The sequence below is a fragment of the Trachurus trachurus genome, assembly GCF_905171665.1.
Source record: "Trachurus trachurus genome assembly, chromosome: 9".
In the NCBI taxonomy this organism is placed as follows: domain Eukaryota; kingdom Metazoa; phylum Chordata; class Actinopteri; order Carangiformes; family Carangidae; genus Trachurus; species Trachurus trachurus.
The window spans coordinates 31402179-31426594 of record NC_139895.1 but is presented as its reverse complement, the minus strand read 5'-3'; the positions used below and the strand labels follow the sequence as shown (position 1 = coordinate 31426594).

The following is a 24416-nucleotide window of genomic DNA, read 5'->3' as shown; positions in this document are numbered from 1 at the left end:
CCTCTCACACTTTCCCAACTCCCCATGGTCAAATGAAAGGTCCCTGGGGCCTGATTTTTGGCAAGGAGGTGGGTCTTTGGGGAAACTCTGGATGTCCCGAGTTTCAGAATGAGAGTCCATTTTTTAGACCCATAATGCATTTTAACGACACCCATGACCCTTCGCTGGACAAAAATGTCCACCTCTGCCTATGTTTTTTATTTATTTATTTATTTTTTTAATGTATTTTTAGGTAACAATTTTAACTAACAGATATCATCATGAAACTTCCCAAGTTTATCACTCACATTAAGACAACGATTTTTTGTATTACACGTTTTGTCAAATTGTATGTTTAAATGTGTAAATGGGGCAATATCTAATGAAATATTCACTAATTTGCAAACATTTCCAGAACTGAAATCTGAACAATTTTCTTTGTTCAGATTTCAAAATTCTTGTTTTATTTTGTTGACATATTAGAGTCAGAAGTTTTCACAGAGGGGATTTTGGATATCTCTTTTTTATCACTTTGTAAATGAGAAAATACTGTCACCAGCCCTAAAAAAAAAATATATATTTTGTTGTAAAAGCTTTTGTTTTTTGGAATAAAATGTTGTATGAATGATATATCGACAATCTCTGTAAAAACCTTCAGAATATAGACAGGAATAAAAAATAATAATAAAATACATATAGTATGAGAAATGATGTGTTTTTGCAGCTAAAACGATTTTGAAATCCATGTCAAAAGTGATTTTCATGTTTAGTCAAGACCCAGCCTTATGTATCACAAATATTTTGGGAGTAACTGATGTTAAATGTCTCTCACTATAGGTGGACATTTTTGTCCAGGGGTCATGGGTATGGTAAAAAATTGAGGGATCATCTGAGGTTATAAGAAAAGTATGCTTGGTCACTTTTAGTTGTATTTATCAACAGCCACTGCCAGGAAACCTAACAGGCTGTAGGAGCAAGAAGAAAAGTAAATCACAATCCAGTGACCGTGGTGCCTTTGTATGTGAACATAAAACTATTGCATTTATTAAACAGTCAGTGAGAAGAAGATGGATGTGATATGAGCCCTGCTGTTGGACCTTGTCAGAGGCCTGGCGGTAGCACTCAACACCATAAACAGTAGGCATAGCCCATGAATGACTTATGGTTATATACAATAGTGATATTATAGTTAGAGTGGGATACATGTAATGAGCATGTCTCAGTTTGACACTCAATGAGTGATTGTAAATATCAGGAATGTGTTGGCAACCTGTGATGTTGATCATATTTATCAGGAAAAAGGCTTACGAATGAAATTAAAAAACTATTTGAGAGAGGCTTCAGATTGTGTTCAGCAGCAGATTTATTTACTAGTATCCAGTCGAGCAGGTGGCTCCACACGGAGTGATGAGCAGTACCATCACTGCATCTCCGTGACAGGACATGATTTGAAACAGTTTTAAATGATTGTGCTGATAAGTAAATTCCTGTAAACTATCACAAAACACAAGGCTGTTGTGAGAAACCATTTGTTTTAAGCAGGAAGATGCTTAATTCTACTGAACATATATATATTTTTAAAGTCAAATAGTTAAGATTAATTTACACTTGACATTTATTAAAATATCAGTGTACGTATATGAACTGTTTTAACACCTAACCTAAAATGAAGTCTGTTCAAGACAAGGCCAGATCCACAGAACTGTCCATAGATTGTTTGTAATTCTACTTAATTAAAATGAACATTCTCCGGTGAGGCCTGCCGAACCCGATCCACTCTCCAGTGGCTCATTGAAATAAACAGCACGTTTTCACACAAACTTCCAAGACACTTGGAAGACAAGTGAAAAGTTACGTAATTCAGCTTCATATTTGTTGTCAATTCACTTCTGCTGCTCAGAGTTGGGTCCCTGTGAACATGTAAAAGGAATAAAAAACATCCCTTTTCACCTCAAATGTCATTGAATGTCCAACAGTTTCATGAGGCACTTGTGAAAACACCATCTCATCAAAGGAACGCAACATTACTTCTAGTTACAGCCATCTGTTCATTTCTTTGTGTCCTTAAATGCATCTTCAGATGATTTGCAACAAATCAACTACGAAATTTCCCCATGTGTGACAGAGCATTTAAGTCTGCTTCTTGAAACTTACTTAATTACTTAGCCTTGTCTCACAGGTTTATAATGGTAATGTAAATTCGACTCAAGACGTAACAGCCAAGACTCTGCCTCATTTGTTCCTTCTGTGATGTCACACTGTGACTGAAGCAACGTCTGTCTCTACTGGTGCAATTAGATTTTGTTGATCATCTTTCTCAAATCACTCCAGATTGGGACTCCTTCTGCTGAAGCTTGAGGATCAATTCAAGCAGGTTCATCTGCATCGTCAGCTCCTGAAACACACAGTGGTTGAGGATCAGTGAGGGCATACATCGCCATCTGCTGGACATTTGTCTGTATCGCAAAGAGAACAAAGTTTGCTATGCTTCCCTACAACAGCATGTGGGATCTTGTTATAATAAGTGAACAGATGTAAAGGGTCAACCTGAGGATTAGTGGTGATGTAGAACCCAGGGACTCCTGCCTTCTCCAGCGTGTTCTGCTGGTCTATCACTTTTTGATCGATTTCTCCAACAATTTTCTTATCCATCATTCTTTGCTCTTCTTTCACTCGGATTTCCAGAGCCTGGTGACACAACACACAAGTATTAAAACCACTGAAAGCACAAAGCAGTAACAATGAACCTTTTAGTTATGAGAAGTAATTATCTGACTCACCTCTAGTTCTGCTTGATGATTTGATTTTAGAAGTGCAAGATTGTGAGACTTGCATGACTGCAGAGCGTCTTTGTGTTTTCGTACAAGATCTTGTTTGAGTCCTACACACACACACACACACACAGAAATATAACCAGTCAACTAGCAAGTGGAACAATTAGTCACTGCATGTTTTCTGTGGGATCATCTCTATGTTCCCCAGGTCCTATGTTCCCCGCTTTTCCCCAAAAGGGTCCTATGTTCCCTGCTGTGTATGTAGCCTATGTGACCGGGGAACATATATAACCCTTTTTTAGAAAAAGGATCCTATGTTCCCCGCTTTTTCCCCAAAAGGACCAGGGCAACATGCAATTTTTGGTCCCATACCTGGAAGTGGAGTTGTGACTTTTCAGATTTTTTTTTTGCCTATTTTTGTTTCAAATATTTTTTATTGATTTTCAAAAACAGAGGTCAAATATAGGGCATAGTTAGTTCAATATTTAAAACATGACCCCCCCAGAAAAACAAAACAAAAAATACCCCGAACAACCATTCCCCCCCTCTGATTTTTGCCTATTTTTGAGTGACAAGTTGAGTTGTGAGTGAGAAGTGGAATTGTCCCATTGGTTGGGTTTAGGCAATGAAGAAAGGAGTTGGTTAAGTTCAGTAAAAAGACCAGGTAGAGGCTAGACAGGCCAGATAGATAGAGTCCAGATAAGTAGAGAGAGGTCCAGCAACAGCGGGGAACATAGGACCCTATTTCAAAAAGAGGGTCCTATATGTTCCCACCCCCACCCACCTTGGTGTTCACAGTGCAGCTTTTGCCTCTGGTTGTACAGATTCTTCTCTGTCAGATGCTGAATATCCAGCAGGCCCTGCACGATCTCATAAACAGTCCCATCTATGAGAGCCTGAGCCAGGTCACTGAGCGTGTTGTAGGACAGGCGCTGCTGGAAGGAGCTGAACATTGGAGACAATTAAACAGCCATCATCACCACCAGGATCGTCCATACAAAAAAACAAAACAAGCTGAAACATCTAAAGTGGTACGTTACCTTGGTAAATCTTTGACTAAGGTCTGTAGCTCAGACAACAGGTAGTAATGTCTCTCTTGCTGCTTTGTAGAGTCGCCGCCGATGACTCCGGGATATCCATCCATCTCCTTCAGCGGATAGAGGAGAGCCCCGGCGGGATGAACGCTGCTCGTCAACACATCCAGCGAGCTAACAGCACCACTTCAGGTTCACTTCACTGTTCTTTACAGCCAACAGTTAGCAGGGTGAAGACAGTGTATCGTCTTTCGGACACTATAACTTGTATCTAATTATTTCCGCCAGTGAACGGCTAACGTTGCAACAGTTATTTGGAAGAAAACGGATGATGTTTCTCAGCGGAGCGCCTGTTAGGTTTTGTTTATTAGCTTCCAGATGCTCTCTGTGGCGAGGACCCCGGGGGTGGAGGTGGCTGGCCGCAACAGTGCCTGTCTGTAAATGTGAACGCCGTAGTGTTTTTTTTTTTTTTTGGTTAACTTTATTTATCGTCAAATATTATGAACAATTGAAAAAGGAACAAAAAAAACCCCAAAGCGACAGAGACATGACAAAGGCACACATCGAAATAAGGACAAACATTATCAAAACATTTAGATAAATAATAATAGGCTATAAGAAATATAGAAATGACAAAATAAATACCTAAGACTTAAGTGAATAAATAAAATAAATAAATTGGTCTAATAAAAGAAATAAATTAGGCTATAAAAAGGAAAAAAAAATATGGCCAAGTTAAAATGGCACACAAGTTCACTGAATGTAATTTGAATAAAATTCAATAGCTGATAGACATTTTTTGTTGGATTCAACATAGGACAAAATATATTTTTAATTCAATTAAAAATAATGGGAAGGAAGGGGTTGCCTTGGACATTTTGACTTTATGTATAGGCCTATGGAATCTACCTAGCTAATATGAAGAGATTAATTATGTTAAATTTATTATTGTGAGAGAAGGAGCCAAAAATAATAATTTTCTCATCAAAGTAGGCTAAATGAACGCCGTAGTGTAGTTAACGCAATGTGCTCACAAGGTGGCGTAGCTATTGTGTCAAAGAAGAGACGCTCCAGTGGACCAGGTGTGACAATAGGCTACATTTACGGGTATTATTATAGGCTAAATGAATGCGACAGCGAATGCATTGATAATGAGAATAACGTCTGTGACAAACAGTTTGGTTAAAAAATGAAAAAAAAAAAAAAAAAAAAAAGGGATGTCAGATATGAAGATAAACAGTGTTTTGTTCCTGTTGTGAATGTAAATTTAGGCTATTGATGTCGTGTGCATTTCAGAGTGGAGCCGTCTGACGGTTCTCCCCTTCGACCCGTTTAAAGGAAGGGCAGGCTGGATAGGGCGGACTAACGCCGGGTGCTCCGTGTTTCACCTGCTGTGGGCTGACTGACTGGGTGTCTATGGGCTGAGACTGGGCTGGATGCACGCGCGCTACTGGTGAGCCGCGCGCCGTCGTCATGCGCTGAAGGTGCCATGAAATGAAGAAAAGTCAGTTACGGAGGGGAAGAGCAGTATTTAAGAGCGCGTATGGGAACATATAGGAGTAATTGGATTAACAGCTCACTCGACTGAAAATGGCCAGAAACACATCTCTTTATTTTCGAATTGTCGAGGGCAGGAACCTCCCGGCCAAAGACGTGTAAGTAGATTTTGTGAATGGCACGTGCAGAGCTTTTTGACGTTGTTGAGCAGCCTATATAGCCTACTTATCAGGTTAGTTAGATACGTAAAAAGTTCACCCTGCATTCATCCTGTAAATTAGTCAATTTAAAAGAATAAGGTGATAGCCTATAGGCATTTTTTTTTTTTTTTTTTTTTTTACAACCGAACATTAGAAGTTAGTCAGACAAATCTCTTGTCTTAACTGTTCCTCTTTCTGTCATATTTACCCCATTGTCATAAGATCCGGGACCAGTGATCCATACTGCATTGTGAAAGTTGACAATGAAGTTGTGGCAAGGTGAGTTCCCCCATTAGTCCGAGCCTATATGATGATGTGCATAATGTGTTCATGAGAGTTTACATACAAAGCCACAGCTGGGGGATGTTGGATGTTCCTCATCACATGGTTGCTAATTTGCATTAGTATATATTTCTTGCTGTGCTTCCGCTACTGTGACATGTAAACCGGGGATCAGTGTGTGTGATCAGGGCGGTGGTGGTACCCACAGCATGGCAACTTCAGCACTGAGAACCTGATACTGGTTTGGCCTTTAAAACACCCGCAGGTAACCATGGAGAGGGCGCATCAATTATTGCAGGGGGCTCCCGGTGTAAGCAAGGAGAAAGCTGAAGAGAACAAAATGTGTTCTCCATATGAGAGTGAAATTACTCATCCTCCAAAGTGTTCAAATAAAAGGTGCTTCATTTCAATAGCTCCTATACTGTCAAGCACAGAAGCCTATATTACAATATTTCTAAGTGCCACTCTCTGGCAATAACCCAGACCGCTGTAAAATAAATGTTTGTTGTTGTCCCTATCAGGAACATGCAGCGAACTCAGTGGCTATTGTTCCATCTGACACGTTGAGGGAAATCGGCACAATGATTCACTGCAACACTCGTGCTAATTATCTTGTACTTACTGTTACTTGCCAACTGACTCCTCGAGTGTGATGCTCATGGATGATGTGGCTGGTAGATTGTGGTGGGAAATAATGGGCGCACTACATTGACAGAGACAGAAACGCACCTCTTTGGAATCTAATGTAAGACTGAAACAGGAATTCAGGTCTTGTTATGAACACATTTCCTCATATAGGAGTCTTAACCATAACTGAAACTTTATGTGCCTCCAGAAAACGGGAACCTATAGAAGCTTTGCTGCTAAAGTTGGAACTTTTTAACCTAATGTGGTGCTTTGATTCCTGATAGGAGATATGACAATGAAGCAATGTAAGTAGCCTAAGTTGTGAGCAGATCCACCAAAGAGGGGATTTTTTTTTGTAAATTGTTTGAATTGAATAGATAAATCTTAATTTGTGTAGCAGAACTGTTTTTTTAAACCCTCCTCTTGTCCTCCTGGGTCAAGGAAGGAAGGACGAAAGGAAGGAAGGAAGTTAGGAAGGACAAGGGATAGATGAAAGAAAGGAAGGAAGGATAAAGGTATAGAAGGAAGGAAGGAAGGCAGGAAGGACAAAGGGAAAGAAGGAAGGAAGGACAAAGGGAACGATTGAAGGAAAGAAGGAAGGGAAAAAGGAAGGAAAGATAGATGGAGAGAGGGAACAGATTGGGTCAAAAAAGAAGGAAGAAGTAAGGACGAAGGGAAGGAAGGAAGGGAGGGAGGGAGGCAAAAAGGATTGTAGAAAGAAGGAAGGGAAAAGGGAAGGAAAGAAAGATGGAGGGAAAGAACAGATTCTTTCAAGGAATAAGAAGGAAGGAAGAAGGGAAAGAAGGAAGGGAAAAGGATTGTGGAAAGAATAAAGGGAAAAGGGAAGGAAAGAAGGAAGGATGGAGGAAGGGAACAGATTGGGTCAATTTGACCCAGAAGGACAACAGGAGGGTTAAACGTATTTCATTAATCATGTTGTGATCCCTTGAACCCACTAGATTTTGCACATCACTTGAACATCACATGATCTACCATGCGTGGGCAAGTCAGGACATGTAGTGCTGTAAACTGCTTTCTATTGTTGCATACATTCATGTGTCATGTTTTTGTGTAAAGTCTAGTTAGCCATGCCATCATGTAAAATCTCTCTTTTACAGAACTGCCACCGTGTGGAAGAACCTTAATCCTTTCTGGGGTGAAGAGTACACGCTGCACCTCCCCATGGGTTTCCATTCACTCTCCTTTCATGTCATGGATGAAGACACCATTGGGTAACATTGTCATTTAACGCTGATACTCTTTACCGGGGGAGCTTAGTTGGCAGTCATTCTACGGTGCTCTGTCCGTGCCATCGGTGTTTGTTCAGCTTGGTTCATGAATTTATAAATTTGGGTTTAAAACCTCATGTACAATTTAAATGTTTTGGGAAAGAACTCCAAGCTTTGAATAAACAAACATCATCAGACAGATGGTCGCCCAGATTGAGTGATTAAAGGTTTTTTTTTTCTCTCCTCCCCTCATGACCACCAGTTTTCTAATCGTGTCTTCACTCTATTGATAGTAGCCTATTTTCAGTTGCGTCATCTCTTCGTTTTATCTTTTTCTACAGCCATGATGATGTTATTGGAAAGATTACTCTGAGCAAAGAAGCCATTGGATCCCAAGCTAAAGGTATGACCACAGCTCAGAGGTTAAACCAGCAATGCATTCCCATGACCGAGTCAAAGGTCTATAGTGATTGAAGAGACATGATGTTGTTTTTTTTTCTTGTTTAGACAGAAACTCTGGGATTTTTCTTAGTGTACTCTACTCTCACATTTTGATTTGGCCCACATTTATCAGTCTGCCTGGAGTCTGTTGTGTACTGTAGACTCTAACTCAGCAGCAGTGAAATCAGCATTCACACCGACATACTGTAGGTGTTATTATGCTGACTCTCCTGGTGCCTGTCTGCATAAACTCTGGTAATTTTTCATTGTGCGTGATAAACCATCTGTTTGTGTGGAAACCCCACAGTGCAGTAAAATGAGGAGAGCAGAGCAACCGATGCATTTCAAATGGCCACAAACCATTTAATGTCTGGCTCACTCACAGACGCTCCAACGTTCAAGAAATTAGACACATTGTTTAACCTCAGCGTGAACCCCGGTTCTTGGCTTCGCTGTCTCGGCCAAACAGAGGACAAGTGAAATATGGTATTGCTTGATGCTGCTGTAAGTTTTATTAAATTGCCCAAAGCGTTTATGGGGGTATGTTTGCTGCATACTGATGCCTCCCTTGAAAGCCACCTGGCACGACCCCATGTGATTCATGCAGTGGTACTGAGTCACTTACTCCCTCGCAGGAATCTTCTCACAGTCTGGCCTTGACATTATGCCCTCGCTCGTGTCTTAGATTTTTTAAAACAATGAAAGATGAGCACATCGAATCGGGCATGTAGATAATATAATCACATAATTTACAGTTTTTTAAAACATCAGAACTATATTAAAGCGTTTTCCTCACCTTGCCTTGTACATGTCAGCATTTTTGAGAGGTTTCACGCAAAATTTGGATTTACTCAAATGTGTAAAGACAATTCATTAATTATTAGACAAAACAATGTCAGAATTTAGGGGGAAGAAATACAGTAGAATTGACTAAGTCTCAATGTGATGTTTTTTTATATGTACAGTATATATATTTTGGCCTATATTTCTATCCTGCATTTTATTTTGTTATATTTTATTAAATTTTATTGTAGTTATTTTTTTACTATTGCTATATTTTATTATTGTTTTTAATCTTCCTGCATTAGTCTCCATGTTATTCTTCTTGTTTCACCTCTTATATATATATACTTTTTCAATCAAAATGTAAAGCACTTTGAACTGCATTTATTAGCTTTGAAAGGTTCTATATAAATACAATTTGATTGATTGATTGATGTATCTTCATAATCTACTAATTGTTTCAGCTCTAAATGAATTCCTGCCATAGGATATTTCTTTTTTAGTTAGGTCTTCATATTGTTTAGAAGAGTAGTCCGTTTGTTTATCAGTTTCTCAATGGTCAATGAAAAAAACAACAATCAATTTTAGTTTTAGTTAAAGAATGTGATCTTTAAACGTAAATGACAGCTGTTGTGATCAATAACATCTCATTGTGTGGTTTGGTTTAGGTTTAGACAGCTGGCTGAACCTTACCAGGGTCAACCCCGATGAAGAAGTCCAGGGGGAGATCCACCTGAGTCTGGAGCTGCTGAAAGACACAGAGAAAATCAGCCTGCGATGTCAAGTCATAGAAGCCAGGTAAAACAATCAAGATCTTTAAATCTGACCTCTGCTGAGAACAATGTCATGTAGAGATAACAGCGGACAGTGATGATGACCTTATTAGCCAAGCAGGCGTTTGACCAGAGGTTAAATAGACTAGATAAGCAGCATACACATTATTATGCTATGATCTTTATGTGCAGATTGAAGACGATCAGAGTGGTGATTAAAGTGAAGTTTCTGCAGCTTAGACCTGGCAGTGCTGTCATTATTTCTGAGCTGAAATCTTATCACCATCGCCCTGCAGGCCTCCACACTCCCGTCCTGAGTCATACCGCCACTATCACACCACTCACTGTCCCATCTGTGCATCCCAGGCTACAATCTCGTCCTCTCAGGCAGGGCACTAATGAGCATGTCAATCAGGGCTTGACACTGTGTTATTCCAACATGCTCTCATGAATGTGAATTAACTTTGAAAGAATAAGGTCAAGTGGGAAGTAGTGATTTGGTTGTTTTCCCTCGCAGCAGCTCGCTGACTAATTTAATTTGCTGAATTTGTTGAGCGTTTTAAAGGATATTGATCAGTTGTGTTGTCTTTTGCTCCGGTGACGTCCACAGAGACTTGGCTCCAAGAGACATCTCTGGCACCTCTGATCCGTTTGCAAGAGTTATTTTCAACAACCACAGTGCAGAGACCTCGGTGAGCTCTATGTGCGTGCATGTACAGTACGGAATGGTTTCAGTGGGTTTGTCTGTCATCTTCGTTTAATGTTGCTAGCAGTGCAAGAAGTGCTTTGTGGAATTCTTACCATCCTGAATTCTGGGTTTAAGATTATCAAGAAAACCCGTTTCCCTCACTGGGGAGAGACTCTGGAGCTGGAACTGGATCCAGAGGAGCTGAGTAAGGAGGGAACTGCCACTGTGGAGGTCTGGGACTGGGACATGGTGGGAAAGAATGACTTTTTGGGAAAGGTGAGGTTGCAATATATGTATATATAATTTTTTTTAAATTATTATTATTATTATTATTATTATTATTATTATTATTATTATTAATAATTTAGTTTTTACAATATTGCATAAGAGATTTCATTGCATGATTGCCTTTGAAAAAACAGTGACAACAGTATTTCCCACCATCAGATTCCTTTATAAGTTATTGTTCTTGCGTGATGTTGTGTCCCTGTTTGCTATTTTCTTTCCACAGGTGGAAATCCCGTTTGCTTGTTTGCACAAGACACCTCTGTTAGAGGGCTGGTTTCGTTTGCTACCCTTGGGAAACAATGAGGTGGATGCTGGGTGAGAATTATGGGTGTGATTATTTGTACAACGTGATAAGTTTGTGATGCTTGTTTAACTTACGCAAGCGTTTTGCTTTTGGATACATCTCAAGATTCCAACTGAGTTCCAATCACTGTGTGTCTCCTTTTTTAAATGCGTCCAAGTTAAGTATTTGTTCCCCTCCACTCTCTCGTTCATGCATTTAAATGAACACTCACAGGTGTATAGCCAGGTCTCTGACAGCATCTGTTCCTTGAGATAATTTTAGAACAAAGAGCACTGAGTGAACTGCAAGAGGATGGTGTCAAAGTAAAGCAAATCTCAGAAGCTCATTAGGAAATGACTCGCAGTTAGTGTTTTCATAGAGGGCTGCAGGCTGCTGGATTGAAATAGGTAGAGACCTACTTTCACAAAAAAGAGACATTATGGTGAAAAATCCTCCTCCTTTTGGTTACAATTGATGGTTTGGGAGGGAAGTGTCAACATAGTCCTTTGTTTTTTATCTTAAGGACTACGGTCATTTTAAATCTGACATTTAATTACATTTGATCTGGTATTATCAGTGTTTCACTTTGTATATACATCTTATCAGATAGCTTAAATGAGATTCATTTAGATGCAATTGCACTTTAATCATCTAATCAGTTTTCACCCTCTTTTATTTCTAATTTTCTCTTCATGGAACACAGCAAATTATCTTGTAAACAAAGCCATGGGAAATCAAATTTTTCTTTTTATTTGCATTATAAATGTTCTGGGTGCTGTCAGACACTATGTTCCAGGAGACTTGCCGCAGCAGAAGATCAAAGTGTGCTGAAAAACCTTCTTTCTGAGATTTTCTGGTATTTTTCTCTGCTCTCAGTGGCAAGCTGGGAGCCCTGCGTCTGAAAGTGCGTTTGGTGGAGGATCGGATTCTGCCATCTGTGTACTACCAGCCTCTCATTGACCTTCTGGTTGAGTCAGTCATCTCCCCTGCAGAGGTCAGCATCAGAACTCCTCCATGTGCCCACCTCTGCCATTAATAATGCACTGTAAAGGTGCTGAATGTACCGTATGTCAACAGAATCAACAGCAATCTTGACCTCTGTCTGTTAACCTTCTAGTGACACAAATTATCTGCCTTCTTGACCACATACTTTCTCTATTCTGCAAATAACCTGAGTGGTCCTCTCTCCAGGTGGAGGACAGCAGCGCTCTGACCATGCTGGAGGAGGTGACCACTGTTGAGAGCCGTCAAGATGTGGCCATGACCCTGGTGAAGATCTACCTGGGCCAGGGCCTGGTGGTGCCCTTCCTTGATTACCTGAACACCCGGGAGGTCAATCACACCAGTAAGATTAAAGGGACAATTCAAAACTAGCCTTAAATGTATAATATGTAGGAATTACCCCCATCTAGCGGTGCCGTTGCATATCGGAACGTATTCTCGATGTTGCATTCACGTGAAATCGGGCAGACGTCAGACAGACAACAGACGCTGCATGTAACAGGAAAAACAAGCCTCTATGTAAACAAGTGGTCCGCCAGCACGAGGCAAAACAATACAGACATGGACATAAAATGACATCCGGTTGGTTTGCCGACGGCCGTCTGCCTGACTGCACCTGAATGCAACATCAGTGCCTCCGTCCTTCCTCACACTACACAGTGGTGACAGTTTTAACAGGCACTACTCAACTTTCTCCCCGAGCCGACAGCTCCGGTGAAGTTTCCGTGGTTACCTACGGTCACGCTGCCACTGAACGTAAAAAATGGCGATGCAACATGGCCGCCTCGGTTCGGTGCGTCGCCCACTTATGTATTTGTAACGACTTGTAACAACTCATTCTAAGGTACGAGAAAGCTTTCATTTATATGCGGGTGTGATTCCACCTAAGTGAAATACGTACTTATGAAAGCAATATTTGGTTTTTGGTAATAAAAAGCCAAATAAGTTACATACTGGGGCTTTAACTAACAGTTCAGATACTGGATTACAGAATTTATCAGCTGCATTGCATTTATTATGTGTACTCACTTGACGGAATAGATAGAGGATAGATGAATCAATGCCTACATATGTGTGACGATTGTGATCACACAATACGCAGTGGGCAAAAGATCTATATTTATCTCCTTTAGTCAGTATTTGTGTTAGTCAGAGTTTGGGACATGCCAGTTTGCTGTAATTGCTCCACGCTGGAGAGCTCCTCTCAGGGCTACAGCTATTTGTCTCTGAAATGACATTAAGGTCTCTGATCGCCATGGTCTATGTGTGGGCATTTAAAGCCTACCAGCACTATATTTACTACCCCGATGCCAATTATTTCCTCACCCTGCAGTCTTGTCATGGCTCCTCTGTGGTCTGGATTAGTCACATATTTGCCTCCGCAACACGTTCCCATGATAAATTACACAGAGTTGTGCTCTGGTCTTTGGGTTCTGTTGGTGTATTTGAGATAATAAGCATAGTGCCTAAGTTTCCATAGCAACTCCACACGATCCTATAACGGTAACTGCTTGATCTAGAATAGATGCCGAGAGCAGCCAGACATTAAAGTTGTGCACAGGGGTAAGGGAAGGAAAATGCACTGTACTGCCCCCGGGTTGCAATGAAAACTGGTTTCCCATAGGTCCTCACCATCATAAGACACATAGAGCATTTTACCTTGAATCCCAGCCCTGTTACCATGGATATTTTAGCATTGCCACCTTGAATGATTTAAGTGTTGATGCAGTAAGGTCATTTTACCCTTTGTGGCTTTGAGCTGATCAGTTCACACACATCCAAAAACATTTGCATTGTGCTTTGGCCCAGAAGCCTGGACAGAGGTCAGAAACAGACAAAGCATCCACACACTGTATTAATGGCTTCCTGTGAATTTAATGAGGCATTGTTTGAATCTCAGAGATTTTCATCAAGCATGATTATGTGCCTGATGAGGGTCTTGGTGAAAGCAGCTTTGTTAGATTGTTGAGTGGAATCCCTCTCCTGCTTCTCTCTTAACATATGTCAAACTCACTGTCTGTTTTAGACATTTATTGATTGCCTTTGTTAGACAGAAAACAGTAGCAGGAAATGACGAGGGATGCCGTTAGAGAATGACAGTCAAAGCAGGGACATGATGCTTCATGTTCAGCACCTTTTAACCCCTCGTATACTCTGTAATATGGAAAATGCTGATGTAGTGTACTTAGTACTTAATTTATGTCACGTTGCATGAAAAGAGCCTTTTCTCTTTAAAGGGACATGTAACGTGTAACTTCTCCTGTTATCTATTCATGAAAATCGATTATTTCGTTCAAAAGTATGTTTTTCATTAATCAGTAATCACCGCGGTAACGCAGTGAGGAGGAATGGAGCGTTACACTGATGCTGCATTCACGTGCGGTCGGGCAGACGGCTGTCAGTAGCAAACCAGATGTCATTTTAGTCACATGTGTAGAGAAAGCCTGTAAAACGTAGGTCAGGTAAACAATACGACATCGCCATGACAACATATTGTCACGTGTATTGTTTTGCCTCGTGCTGACGGACCACTTGTTTACATAGAGGCTTGTTTATGCCGTTACGTGCAGCGGCTGTCGTCCGTCTGCCGTCTGCCCAATTTCACGTGAATGCAGCATGAAAAATACGATTGAGTTGCTTGCGATATACAACTACAACGTTAGATGGGAGTAATTCCTACACAATGTACCTTTAAATCAAGTCAAGTAGAACAGACAGAGTTGAAAGACGCTGCATATTTTTCTTTAACTTGCAAATATCCATATCTCCCTAAGATCTAAGCTGCTGCATGTATATGTGGTATTATACAGAAAGATGTACTGTATATTTGGTCAAACTGTTATAATTTGCTGTAAACCTGATCAGTTTCTTTTGTGTTTTGCTGTCACAGCTGATCCCAACACTTTATTCCGCTCTAACTCACTTGCCTCCAAGGCCATGGAACAGTTCATGAAGGTGCGCTGATGTATCTTCTTTTATTTTATAACAATATGAAAGCAAGCTTCTGCCTCTGCTGTGAGCGAAAGACTGATAAGATATTTTTTCTAACATTTAGCTAAATCTTTTTCTTCCTGAACACACTGACATATGGATGTTACATCACGCTGTACCTTGCTTACTGTTTTCACAACACAAATTCACACGTTTAGAAAATAGTCTGTCGTATGGATGCAAGTGAGATATCTTCAACATGTGGTCTTGTGTTGCTGTCAGGCTGTCGGCATGCTGTATCTGCACGAGGTGCTAAAGCCCATCATCAACCGCATCTTTGATGAGAAGAAATACATTGAGCTGGATCCGTGTAAGATCGACCTGAACCGCACAAGGTAAAACAGATCCTCATGGAGCTCACAGCACCACCATTATGTTCTGACTAACCCAGATCTGACGCTTGTCTTCAGTCACATATGACACATGGTGATGTGAGGTTAGAGGTTTACCTGTGTAGTTCACAATCCTATGTGATGAAATTGTAAAATGGAAACGCTACCACAGGAGACTGCCTGCTTCCTCTACGCTTCTCCCCTGAGAGGAAGACATCATCACTGTGAGAAAATGAAAAAAAGAAAAGAAAAAAAACAGCGTAAAAAGGGGGAAGGCTGTTGCTTGGCAACTGCCATGAGCCCCCTGAGATGTCTTTGACATGGAGGGAGATCCACGATCTAACATCCTCTACATCTGCCAAACATCTGGCTGCCATCACCTTATTAGTTTTCTCTCCAATCTGTGTATTCAGGACTCTGTATCCGTGTTGAGCCTCTCCACAACATGGCTGATACTTTGTGCACTGACATAGCGATTCAATGATTGCAGTCATATCTTTCTTTGTCTCTCCAAAGGCGAATTTCATTCAAGGGTGCAGTTTCAGAGGCAGAGGTACGGGACAGCAGTGTGGAAATGCTGCAGTGCTACTTAACCAGTATCATTGAATCAATTGTGGGCTCAGTCGATCAGTGTCCTCCCGTCATGAGAGTGGCCTTCAAACAGCTGCACAAGAGAGTGGAGGAACAGTTTGCTGAACCTGAGAATGAGGTCAGTCCAGAGCAAAACACCATGAGACGAGAGGCCGGAAACACCTTTTCTAGACCTAGCAATATATTTGTACTCATTTGTAAGTCTTGCATATTTTAAATTCAAAATATGTTTTACATTACCTTTGCCTGTTGCTTATTCAGCTACCACTTTCATGCCAAATCCACACCCATTTTTACAGGATGTGAAGTATCTGGCCATCAGTGGATTCTTCTTCCTGCGTTTTTTTGCTCCTGCTATCCTCACACCTAAACTGTTCCAGCTGAGAGACCAGCACGCTGACACGCGCACAAGCAGAACACTGTTACTACTGGCCAAGGTACGATGCACAACACAGACACTGCTATGAATAATTTATTCATATTATCCAAACATCACAGTTACCAAGTGGAAGAAAAGCAAACAGCATAGAGGTGAAAGAAACTGAATTTGATGCTACATGTTTGCCAGCAGTGAGGAATTTTTTCCTTATTGTCATGTGCAACGAATAAATATGAAGCAGGAAGCAGTATACGGTGTTTATACTGCAGCAGCAACTCAGCTCAAGGTCACAAACAGAACAGCACTCCTTACAATGGATTGTTTTACTTACTACGCCAAGTGCAGTGCAGTGTTTTTTTTTTTTTGGAAACTTTCTTTTTATTACGTTTTCAGTTCTTTTTTCAACAATAAAGGACAAACAAGGAAACATAAAACAGAGAAAGAACAAAAATCATATAGAACAGACAGGTTGACAAGGGTGACATAGGCCATACATTAGAGCAAAATGGGGTTATCATTCACACAGACAATGAGTTACACCAGTGTTTTTCAACCATGGGGTCGGGACCCCATGTGGGGTCACCTGGAATTCAAATGGGGTCGCCGAAATGTCCAGTAATTGATCAAAAATATTACTGATAAAATATTTTTTATTATTCTTAAAAAAAAATATGATTAAAAACACCACACATAATCCTAAACAACTGTATTCTATACTTTCACTTGCTCAAATTTAAATCGAGTTCAAATAAAATGCAGCATAATATAAAAAGATCTGAGCTGGTGCAGCTTGATTGACGGGGTCGCCAGAAATTTGTGATGTCAAAATGGGGTCACAAGCCAGAAAAGGTTGGGAACCACTGAGTTACACGTTAAAGAATATGAAGTCCACTTTTCCCAGTACTTAGTAAACTGTTCAGCTCGTAGTCTCAGGATGAAGGTCAGTTTTTCCATGCACTGTATTTCGTTGGCAATGGCGATCCAGTCATTCTTTGATGGCAAATTTGTCTGCAGCCATTTCCGTGTGCAGTGGTTTTTTACCTTACCTCAACAACACCTGAACAAGACTGTCTCACATTATCACGCGCTGAAAAATCCTGTTACGACTGGAGGGGGATCGAATTGCAAAGGGAAGACACTGAAAAAAACATTTCCTCGTTTCTGACGAGAAAGGCCTCACGCAGGTAATGACCAAAACTGTAGAAAACAACCTCGATGCCACGCGGGGTGTCAAGGTCACAAATTGGAAGTAAAGTAAAAAACCTTGTTCCTCTCCCACGTGTTGCTTCTGTGGTTGCTGTCCATGGTGCTGAAGTGCTGTTGCCATGGGTCCTCTACAGAGAGAGGGAACAGGCTATTTTTACCTTTGTGTGTGCTGCGACCGGCCCGCGGTTCAAAGCCGAGCATCAGAGAGGGGTGTTGAGAGGGACTTCCTCCTCACCCTAGGCCAGGTGTGGGCCGGACAAAGGGCCTCACAGCATGCTTGGCCTCAGGGACCCCTTTGATCTCTGACTTTGAGATATGCAGTCACTCACACTGAGTTCTGTCAGTTGCCAGGGAGTTGATGTTGCTGAAGATGCGGGCTGCTGAGTGCTTGTTGTGTCTTTTCTTGCGGCTGGCAGGCGTTACAAAGCGTGGGCAACCTGGGCCTTCAGCTGGGTCACGGGAAGGAGCAGTGGATGGCGCCTCTTCATCCCATCATCCTTCGCAGCGTTGCCTCGGTGAAAGACTTCCTGGACAAGTTGATCGACATAGATCATGACATCGGTAAGGCTGATAACAGTGAACACAACCGCTGAACTTGTAATCAAAAGGAGAGCGCAGAGGTCAAGCTGTTGAGCTAATCAGCTGCAGGCCAGCTGCTAGCGGCTTCCAGCTGATATCAGGATTATGTGAAACAATATGGTGGTGAAATATTCATAAGTAGCTTGAAGTTTCGTAAAGAAATGACATGGTTAATGAGCTGGCGAGGAGCTGGAGTGAGAAGCTACAGTACACGCCACACTGGTTAGCCAACTTGTCTTGGCTGCTTTCTTACCGTCATGTGTCAGCGAGGCTCTTGTTGTGAAACATCTTCCCCCTCTGACAGATCATGTTTCGGCCTCCATCTGCACATCACACCCACTCTTTTTTTCTTAAAGGCCAGTTTGACATTTAATGCTCTTAGGGTGGATTTGTTGGACAGAAGTGGATGCTTGTTATGCCTCTTTGAAGCTGTCCTTTACATGCTGATGGAAAGGGAAGGTGGGGGGGCTGAGGTGCCATCAATAAAAAAGTGCTGAAAATAAAGACATGTAGACTGTAGTTAAACCACTCAATGCGCTCTATTTGCTTATTCTCACAGCACCACCTTGTGTCTATATGGATGAACATGCCATTACAAATCCAGCTCTTTTCCTGTTCTCCCTGCAGTGTCTGAGGTGCCTCAGAGGGCCGTGTTCATGCCCTCTGTCACAGTGAAAGAGGGATACCTCCACAAACACAAAGCAGAGGGACCCCAACTCTTGTCCCGCTTCGCCTTCAAGAAACGCTACTTCTGGTTAACCAGCGAGACACTGTCTTACGCCAAGACCCCTGATTGGCAGGTTGGTACCAAAGCGGTAGACGCCATATTCCACCAATATGTGTTGACATGCTATTTTTTTTTTTTTTATATATATATATATATATATTTTTTGGGCTTTTGGGGAGACACTACAGGTGAATAGGGTAAAAAATTTTAACTAACACATATCACCATGAAACTTCCCAAGTTTATCACTTACATTAAGACAAATATTTTTTGTATTACAAGTTTTGTCAAATTTTATGTTTAAATAAATGAGCAATATCTAATGAAATATGCGCTAATTTTCGTACATTTCCAGAACCGAAATCTGAACACTGGATAAAGCTACTTTCAAAATTCTTGTTTTATTTTGTTGACATATTAGAGTCTAAGTTTTTACAGAGGGCATTTTGGATATCTCTTTTCATCGCTCTGTAAATGAGAAAATACTGTCACCAGCCCTAAAAAAAATCAAATTTCGCCCTGTTTTTAGGAATAAAATATTGTATGAACCAGGCTGTGAATGATATATCACCAATCCCCTCTATAAAAACCTTCAGAAGACAGGAATACAACTGGAAGGTTTGGTGTCTGTAAGTGCTGCTGAAGTGGAGATTTCAGGCTCAGAGTCTGAGGAAAAACTCATTTTGAGAAAACGGCCTTTAAAGACTTGTACTGTAAAATTCCATAGATTGTTAATGTAAATCATACTTTTACGATTGATTGCTGATGAAAAGCCTACATAATTGTTCAGGAGAGAGAGAGCTTTACAATGATACCTGACATGACATGGGTCAGACAACAAGTACAGCACAGTATGTCACGGTAGCTGTTAACTTTTGGTAAATTTAGGAGAAATCTACTGATGAAAGAGACAAAATCAGCTAAAATAACCACTTTAATGTGGATTTTCTACAATTTCTTTCAAGTTTTCTGAAAGAATACATGTTAAGAAAAAAAAATAGCCCAAAATCTTAAAATTGATCAGTGCATGAAAAAACAGTGTTTTTGCCTGTAGTGTCTCACCTTATAGGATAGTTGAGAGAGACAGGGAGAGGGGGAATGACATGCAGCAAAGGGGCCACCAGATTCGGGATTCGAACCGGGGCCGGCTGCAGCAAGGACTGTAGCCTCTGTATATGGGGTGCCATCTCAACCCACTGAGCTATACAGCGCCCCGACATGCTATTTTGCCAGGTAGTGTTTCTGCTGCGACATACTAACTTATTTTCTTTGTCTTAACGTTAAGGCCAAAAAGAGATGATTAAATTTCAGTCAAAGTCATGTGAAAGTGACTGATCCATAATTTGAAGCTGATAGGTCTTGTGATGATGAATCAGTCACCGTGTCTGCCCTTTCAAAGCACGTTCATCACGTTGGCTCATAAAAAGAGGAAACATTTCAGCCATCCCCGAGCTCGCTTTAATGTATTTGTGTTGATCTCCTTGTGAGAACATCATTAGTGTTATTACCATGTGGTGCCTAGCCTTGTGATAATGATCTCCTCTCATTCACCAGCCAGAGATTCAGAGAGAGGGAGAGAGAGAGGGGAGCAGGCTTCTCTAGCACAGTAAAAGGCTCCCTCTTTGAGCCGGTCTCTGCATTGTGCGACTGGAATAAAGGAGAGGGTTAATTGAAGGCTGTGGATATTCATGCTAACATTGCAAATCAGATTGCAGACAATGTCCTGGCCCCTTTCCTCCATGTTGGGAGCACTCCTGTCTCAGTGAAGCGAGCTCCCATTGGAAGTGGCTGATTTACACTTTAAAGTGGCCTCGCTGCCATGCTGATCTCATCTTCGCTTCCTCCTCGTCTCACAGTGTTCCTCCCTTTGCCCTAATGTGTGAAAAGTATTTCAGTATCAGACGCCGCTCCAGTAATTTGCCCTTTGATCAAATGTCACTTTTATCTCACTTAGACCTCAGTTCAAACTGCCCCGAGGCAAAAAAGCATGAGCCATCATTACCGGCCTGAACATACTTGTGGTTAATTGGTTCTGTGGTTTGTGGCTCAATTGTTGCAGGTGCGCTCTTCAATCCCTATTCAGTGTGTGTGTGCCGTGGAGAGGGTGGATGAAAATGCCTTTCAGCAGCAGAATGTAATGCAGGTCATCACCCAGGACAACGACGGACAGCTACACACCATGTACATCCAGTGCAAGGTGCATTCATTGGTACTGACATCAGGCAGTCACCAAACACCTTTTCCAGTTTGCTACAAAAAATGTGGCAAAGTGACATTTCCTTGTTACTTTGTTTTGGTGACAGTTTTTAGATTAGAGTTACACTGCAAAAACTCAAAATATTACCAAGAATATTTGTCTTATTTTTAGTCAAATTCTAATTTCTAGTCAAAACAAATCCAATTCTACTTAAAATGAGACTCCTCACATTAAAAAGTAACTTGTTTTTAGACACTTTTTTACTTATTTCAAGCATATTTTCACTTGAAATAAGTAGAACATTTTGATAGTAGAGCAAGTTTTTCTCTCTTATTAAAAACACAAAAAACCTGCTTTCACTGGCAGATTTTTCTACTTATTTGTAAGTGAAAATTATCTAAAAACAAATTCATTTTTAGGTGGTGAGTCTTATTTTAAGTGGAAAGCAATTAGTTTAGACTAGAAATGAGACATTTTGACAAGAAATAAGAAATAAGGAAAGATTTTGAGTTTTTGCAGTGTATGATTAAAAAATAAAGTGGTGACATTTGTCTTCTGTGAAAAGGAATTGTTTTATTTTTCATTTAAATGGTGTTTTCCCCTGCTTTGATTCCAATATGACTTTGAGGGACCATTAAATTCATCTTTTCCCCTTCTATACAGAACGTTAATGAGCTGAACCAGTGGCTGTCAGCCATCAGGAAAGTCAGCATCTACAATGAGCGCATGCTGCCCTCTTTCCACCCAGGGGCTCATCGCAGTGGCAAGTGGACCTGCTGCCTGCAGGCAGACCGCCCTGGTAATCCTGTTTTTATTACCACTGACGCTGCAGAAACTTTAAAATCTCTCTATGGGGACTGGGAATATGCTGTAACCATCTAACCAGTTTTTATTGTGCTGTTTGTGGATTTGAAAATGCTGCTTAGATTTATAATCACAACGCTGCCAGAGGGTTGGTTGTAAGTTGAAAGCGTTCTAGAGCATGAGCTGTGTTTTCTGTGAACATGCAGGTTTACATCTTGTTCACATTTTCTCACTCCTGGATGACTAACTTGTTGTAGCTTGCTTTGGAGAGAGAGTGAGCTCCATGGCGATCCATATTTAATGACTAAACCCTCCATTTGTAGCTGCCATGTCTCTGTTGCTTCAGTGGAGTACGAGCCCAAAGAATCATAATGTGATTTAAAGGTATAATATGTAGGAATTCCCCCCATCTAGCAGTGCGGTTGCATATCAGAACGTATTCTTGATGTTGCATTCACCTGAAATCGGGCGTCAGACAGACAACAGACGCTGCATGTAACAGGATAAACAAGCGTCTATGTAAACAAGTGGTCCGCCAGCACGAGGCAAAACAATACAGGCGTGACAATATGTTGTCATGGTGATGTCGTATTGTTTACCTGACCCACGTTTTACCGTCCTTCTCTCGTCCAATAAAATGACATCCGGTTGGTTTGCCGACGGCCGTCTGCCTGACTGCACCTGAATGCAACATCAGTGCCTCCGTCCTTCCTCACACTACACAGTGGTGACAGTTTTAACAGGCGCTACCTGGAAAACTTTCTCCCCGAGCCGACAGCTCCGCTGAGTTTCCGTGGTTACCTACGGTCATGCTGCCACTGAACGTAAAAGATGGCGATGCAACATGGCCGCCTCGGTTCGGTGCGTCGCCCACTTATGTATTTGTAACGACTTGTAACAACTCATTCTAAGGTACGAGAAAGCTTTCATTTGTATGCGGGTGTGATTCCACTTCAGTGAAATACGTATTTAGGAAAGACATATTTGATTTTTGCTAATAAAAAGCCAAATAAGTTACATACTGGGGCTTTAAAGCAGAAGTAAGCGATCCGGTCGTTTTGGCTAACTTCTTGTCAGCCGATGGAGTTAGCAGTCCCTGCCCTCGTCCCTACGTCACCACATTCACGCGCATCCCTTGGCTGCACACACAGAGAGGACTGACCCTTTATGCCGTTCTCTCTCCTCATTGGATAAAGGTTGTAGGATACAAGGAAAGTTTTCTCCTTGGCTTACAGCAGAGCAGAGTGACTGACAGACCCGTGTTTCAGACCAAACACTCTATGTAAGTGATTGCTGTCGGAAGATAGAACTATTTAAGACTTATATTAACACAAACATTCCGCTTACTTCTGCTTTAAAGTGTCCAATTATGTTTAGTTACTGTCTGAAAGCTGCATGATTTTATTTCTTGTTTTTTTTTTTTCATAATTCTAACCAACAGAATAATTTTATCAGTCATTATTTACCACTGGGGCTGTTTGCAGACTTGTGCTACTATGAGGATGTCTGTGTTAAATCTAAGGTTGGTTCTTAGTTACAGGCTGCAGTCGAACACACTCAGCTGTGACTCTGGGGGACTGGAGCGATCCACTGGATCCTGACGTTGAGACTCAGACCATATACAAGCAGCTTCTCCAGGGACGAGACAAACTCAGGTCAGTATAGAAGACACAGCCTGGGTGCTGTTCAGTTACTGGACACTAGAGGGCTATGTTGTAACACGGGAAGGCTAAACACTGCTCTGTTGCTGCTGCTCTCTACTGCTGCTGATAATACTGATGCTTCTTGACAGTACAATCAAATGTTGGACTGTCAGCCTGTGAGAAAAGCAGCTTTTGGCAAAAATGGTGAGTGATGATATGATTGATGTCTCTGACTGATGCCGTAGGAAAAAATATCTGGAGGTGGCAGACGCTGATCAGTCATCGAGCAATAAAGAAAAGATCAGCTCTGACATTCGGCCAGGTGAGGCTGCAGCTCAGCTGCCGCGCCGTCTACACTCACTGTACATTAATTTTCTTGAAGGTGTGTGAAGGATGTCCTTGTGTTATCGTCATGGTTACATATATTTTGTTTGATAGCGCCACACACTTCCCCTGTCTGTCTCACAGATGGTGCAGAATGCAACGTCGAGCCTCTGAAGCCAGGTCAGGGTGTCGCTGCTCGGCTGCTGGCCGTCATCGAGGATCTGGAGCAGGCTCACGCCACCTTCCAGTGCAGAGAAAAGGAGGACGCCGCCGGTGTCATCCTGAATCCCTAGACTCCGTCATGCACTAGGATCCACTAATGCCTGAAGGGAGTTTTGGGGGTTGGTGGGGGCAGCATCCTGTACCAACACGAGTGAGCATCAGATTTTCACTCTGGTGATAAGTCAGGGGGAAAAGTGGCCACAGGGTACAAGCTCCCTCCTGCCTTTTAGTCCATTCCCTGCTGTAAAGAGCACAGGGAATTCTGCCACTTCAAATCTTTGCGTATTCTCTGAGTGCCACTGACTTCAACGAGCGCCGGGGAGAGATTATGATACTTGACGATAAAAGGGGGGGCCGAGGGACTTTTAAAAGCATGATCTGATTTTATATTTTTTATGTAGATAACAAGCAATCTGTTGCATGGCCTGCATCCACTTGTTGTGAAATGTGAAAAGAAGCGTTTTATATATTTTGAGAAACTATAAGGGACCTTGGTCACACATTTTTATGCAAAGAGCTTGTAGTGTCATCTACAGTACCC

General features: G+C 41.5%; 2 protein-coding genes across 2 annotated transcripts; one reads left to right on the top strand and one right to left on the bottom strand.

Annotated features, from left to right (window-relative positions):
• Positions 1-1332: 1332 nt before the first annotated feature.
• Positions 1333-4172, bottom strand: dgcr6 (DiGeorge syndrome critical region gene 6). The gene is made up of 5 exons (XM_083978189.1): positions 3794-4172; positions 3538-3698; positions 2760-2860; positions 2527-2667; positions 1333-2374 (listed from the first exon to the last, which is right to left on the bottom strand). The coding sequence occupies exons 1-5, from the start codon at positions 3895-3897 to the stop codon at positions 2297-2299; spliced, it is 585 nt and encodes a 194-aa protein (XP_083834315.1). The 5' UTR covers positions 3898-4172; the 3' UTR covers positions 1333-2296.
• Positions 4173-5377: 1205 nt separating this feature from the next.
• On the top strand, positions 5378-23946 carry rasal1 (RAS protein activator like 1; the record flags this gene model as incomplete). The annotated part of the gene is made up of 21 exons (XM_083978188.1): positions 5378-5442; positions 5707-5763; positions 7512-7625; positions 7964-8025; positions 9515-9644; positions 10230-10311; positions 10443-10583; positions 10819-10910; positions 11755-11872; positions 12070-12223; positions 14771-14835; positions 15094-15206; positions 15720-15912; positions 16094-16231; positions 17796-17940; positions 18586-18758; positions 20745-20882; positions 21546-21681; positions 23209-23341; positions 23575-23651; positions 23798-23946. 21 exons carry the CDS (start codon positions 5378-5380, stop codon positions 23944-23946), a joined length of 2475 nt encoding a protein of 824 aa, XP_083834314.1.
• Between the last annotated feature and the right edge of the window lie 470 nt (positions 23947-24416).

Coding starts and splice junctions, on each gene's coding strand:
- dgcr6 (XM_083978189.1), bottom strand. CDS start 3,897: ATGGATGGATATCCCGGAGTCATCGGCGGCGACTCTACAAAGCAGCAA. Junction 2,861..3,537: donor GCTGCACTGTGAACACCAAG/GTGGGTGGGGGT, acceptor GTGTGTGTGTAG/GACTCAAACAAGATCTTGTA. Junction 2,375..2,526: donor ACATCACCACTAATCCTCAG/GTTGACCCTTTA, acceptor TGTGTGTTTCAG/GAGCTGACGATGCAGATGAA.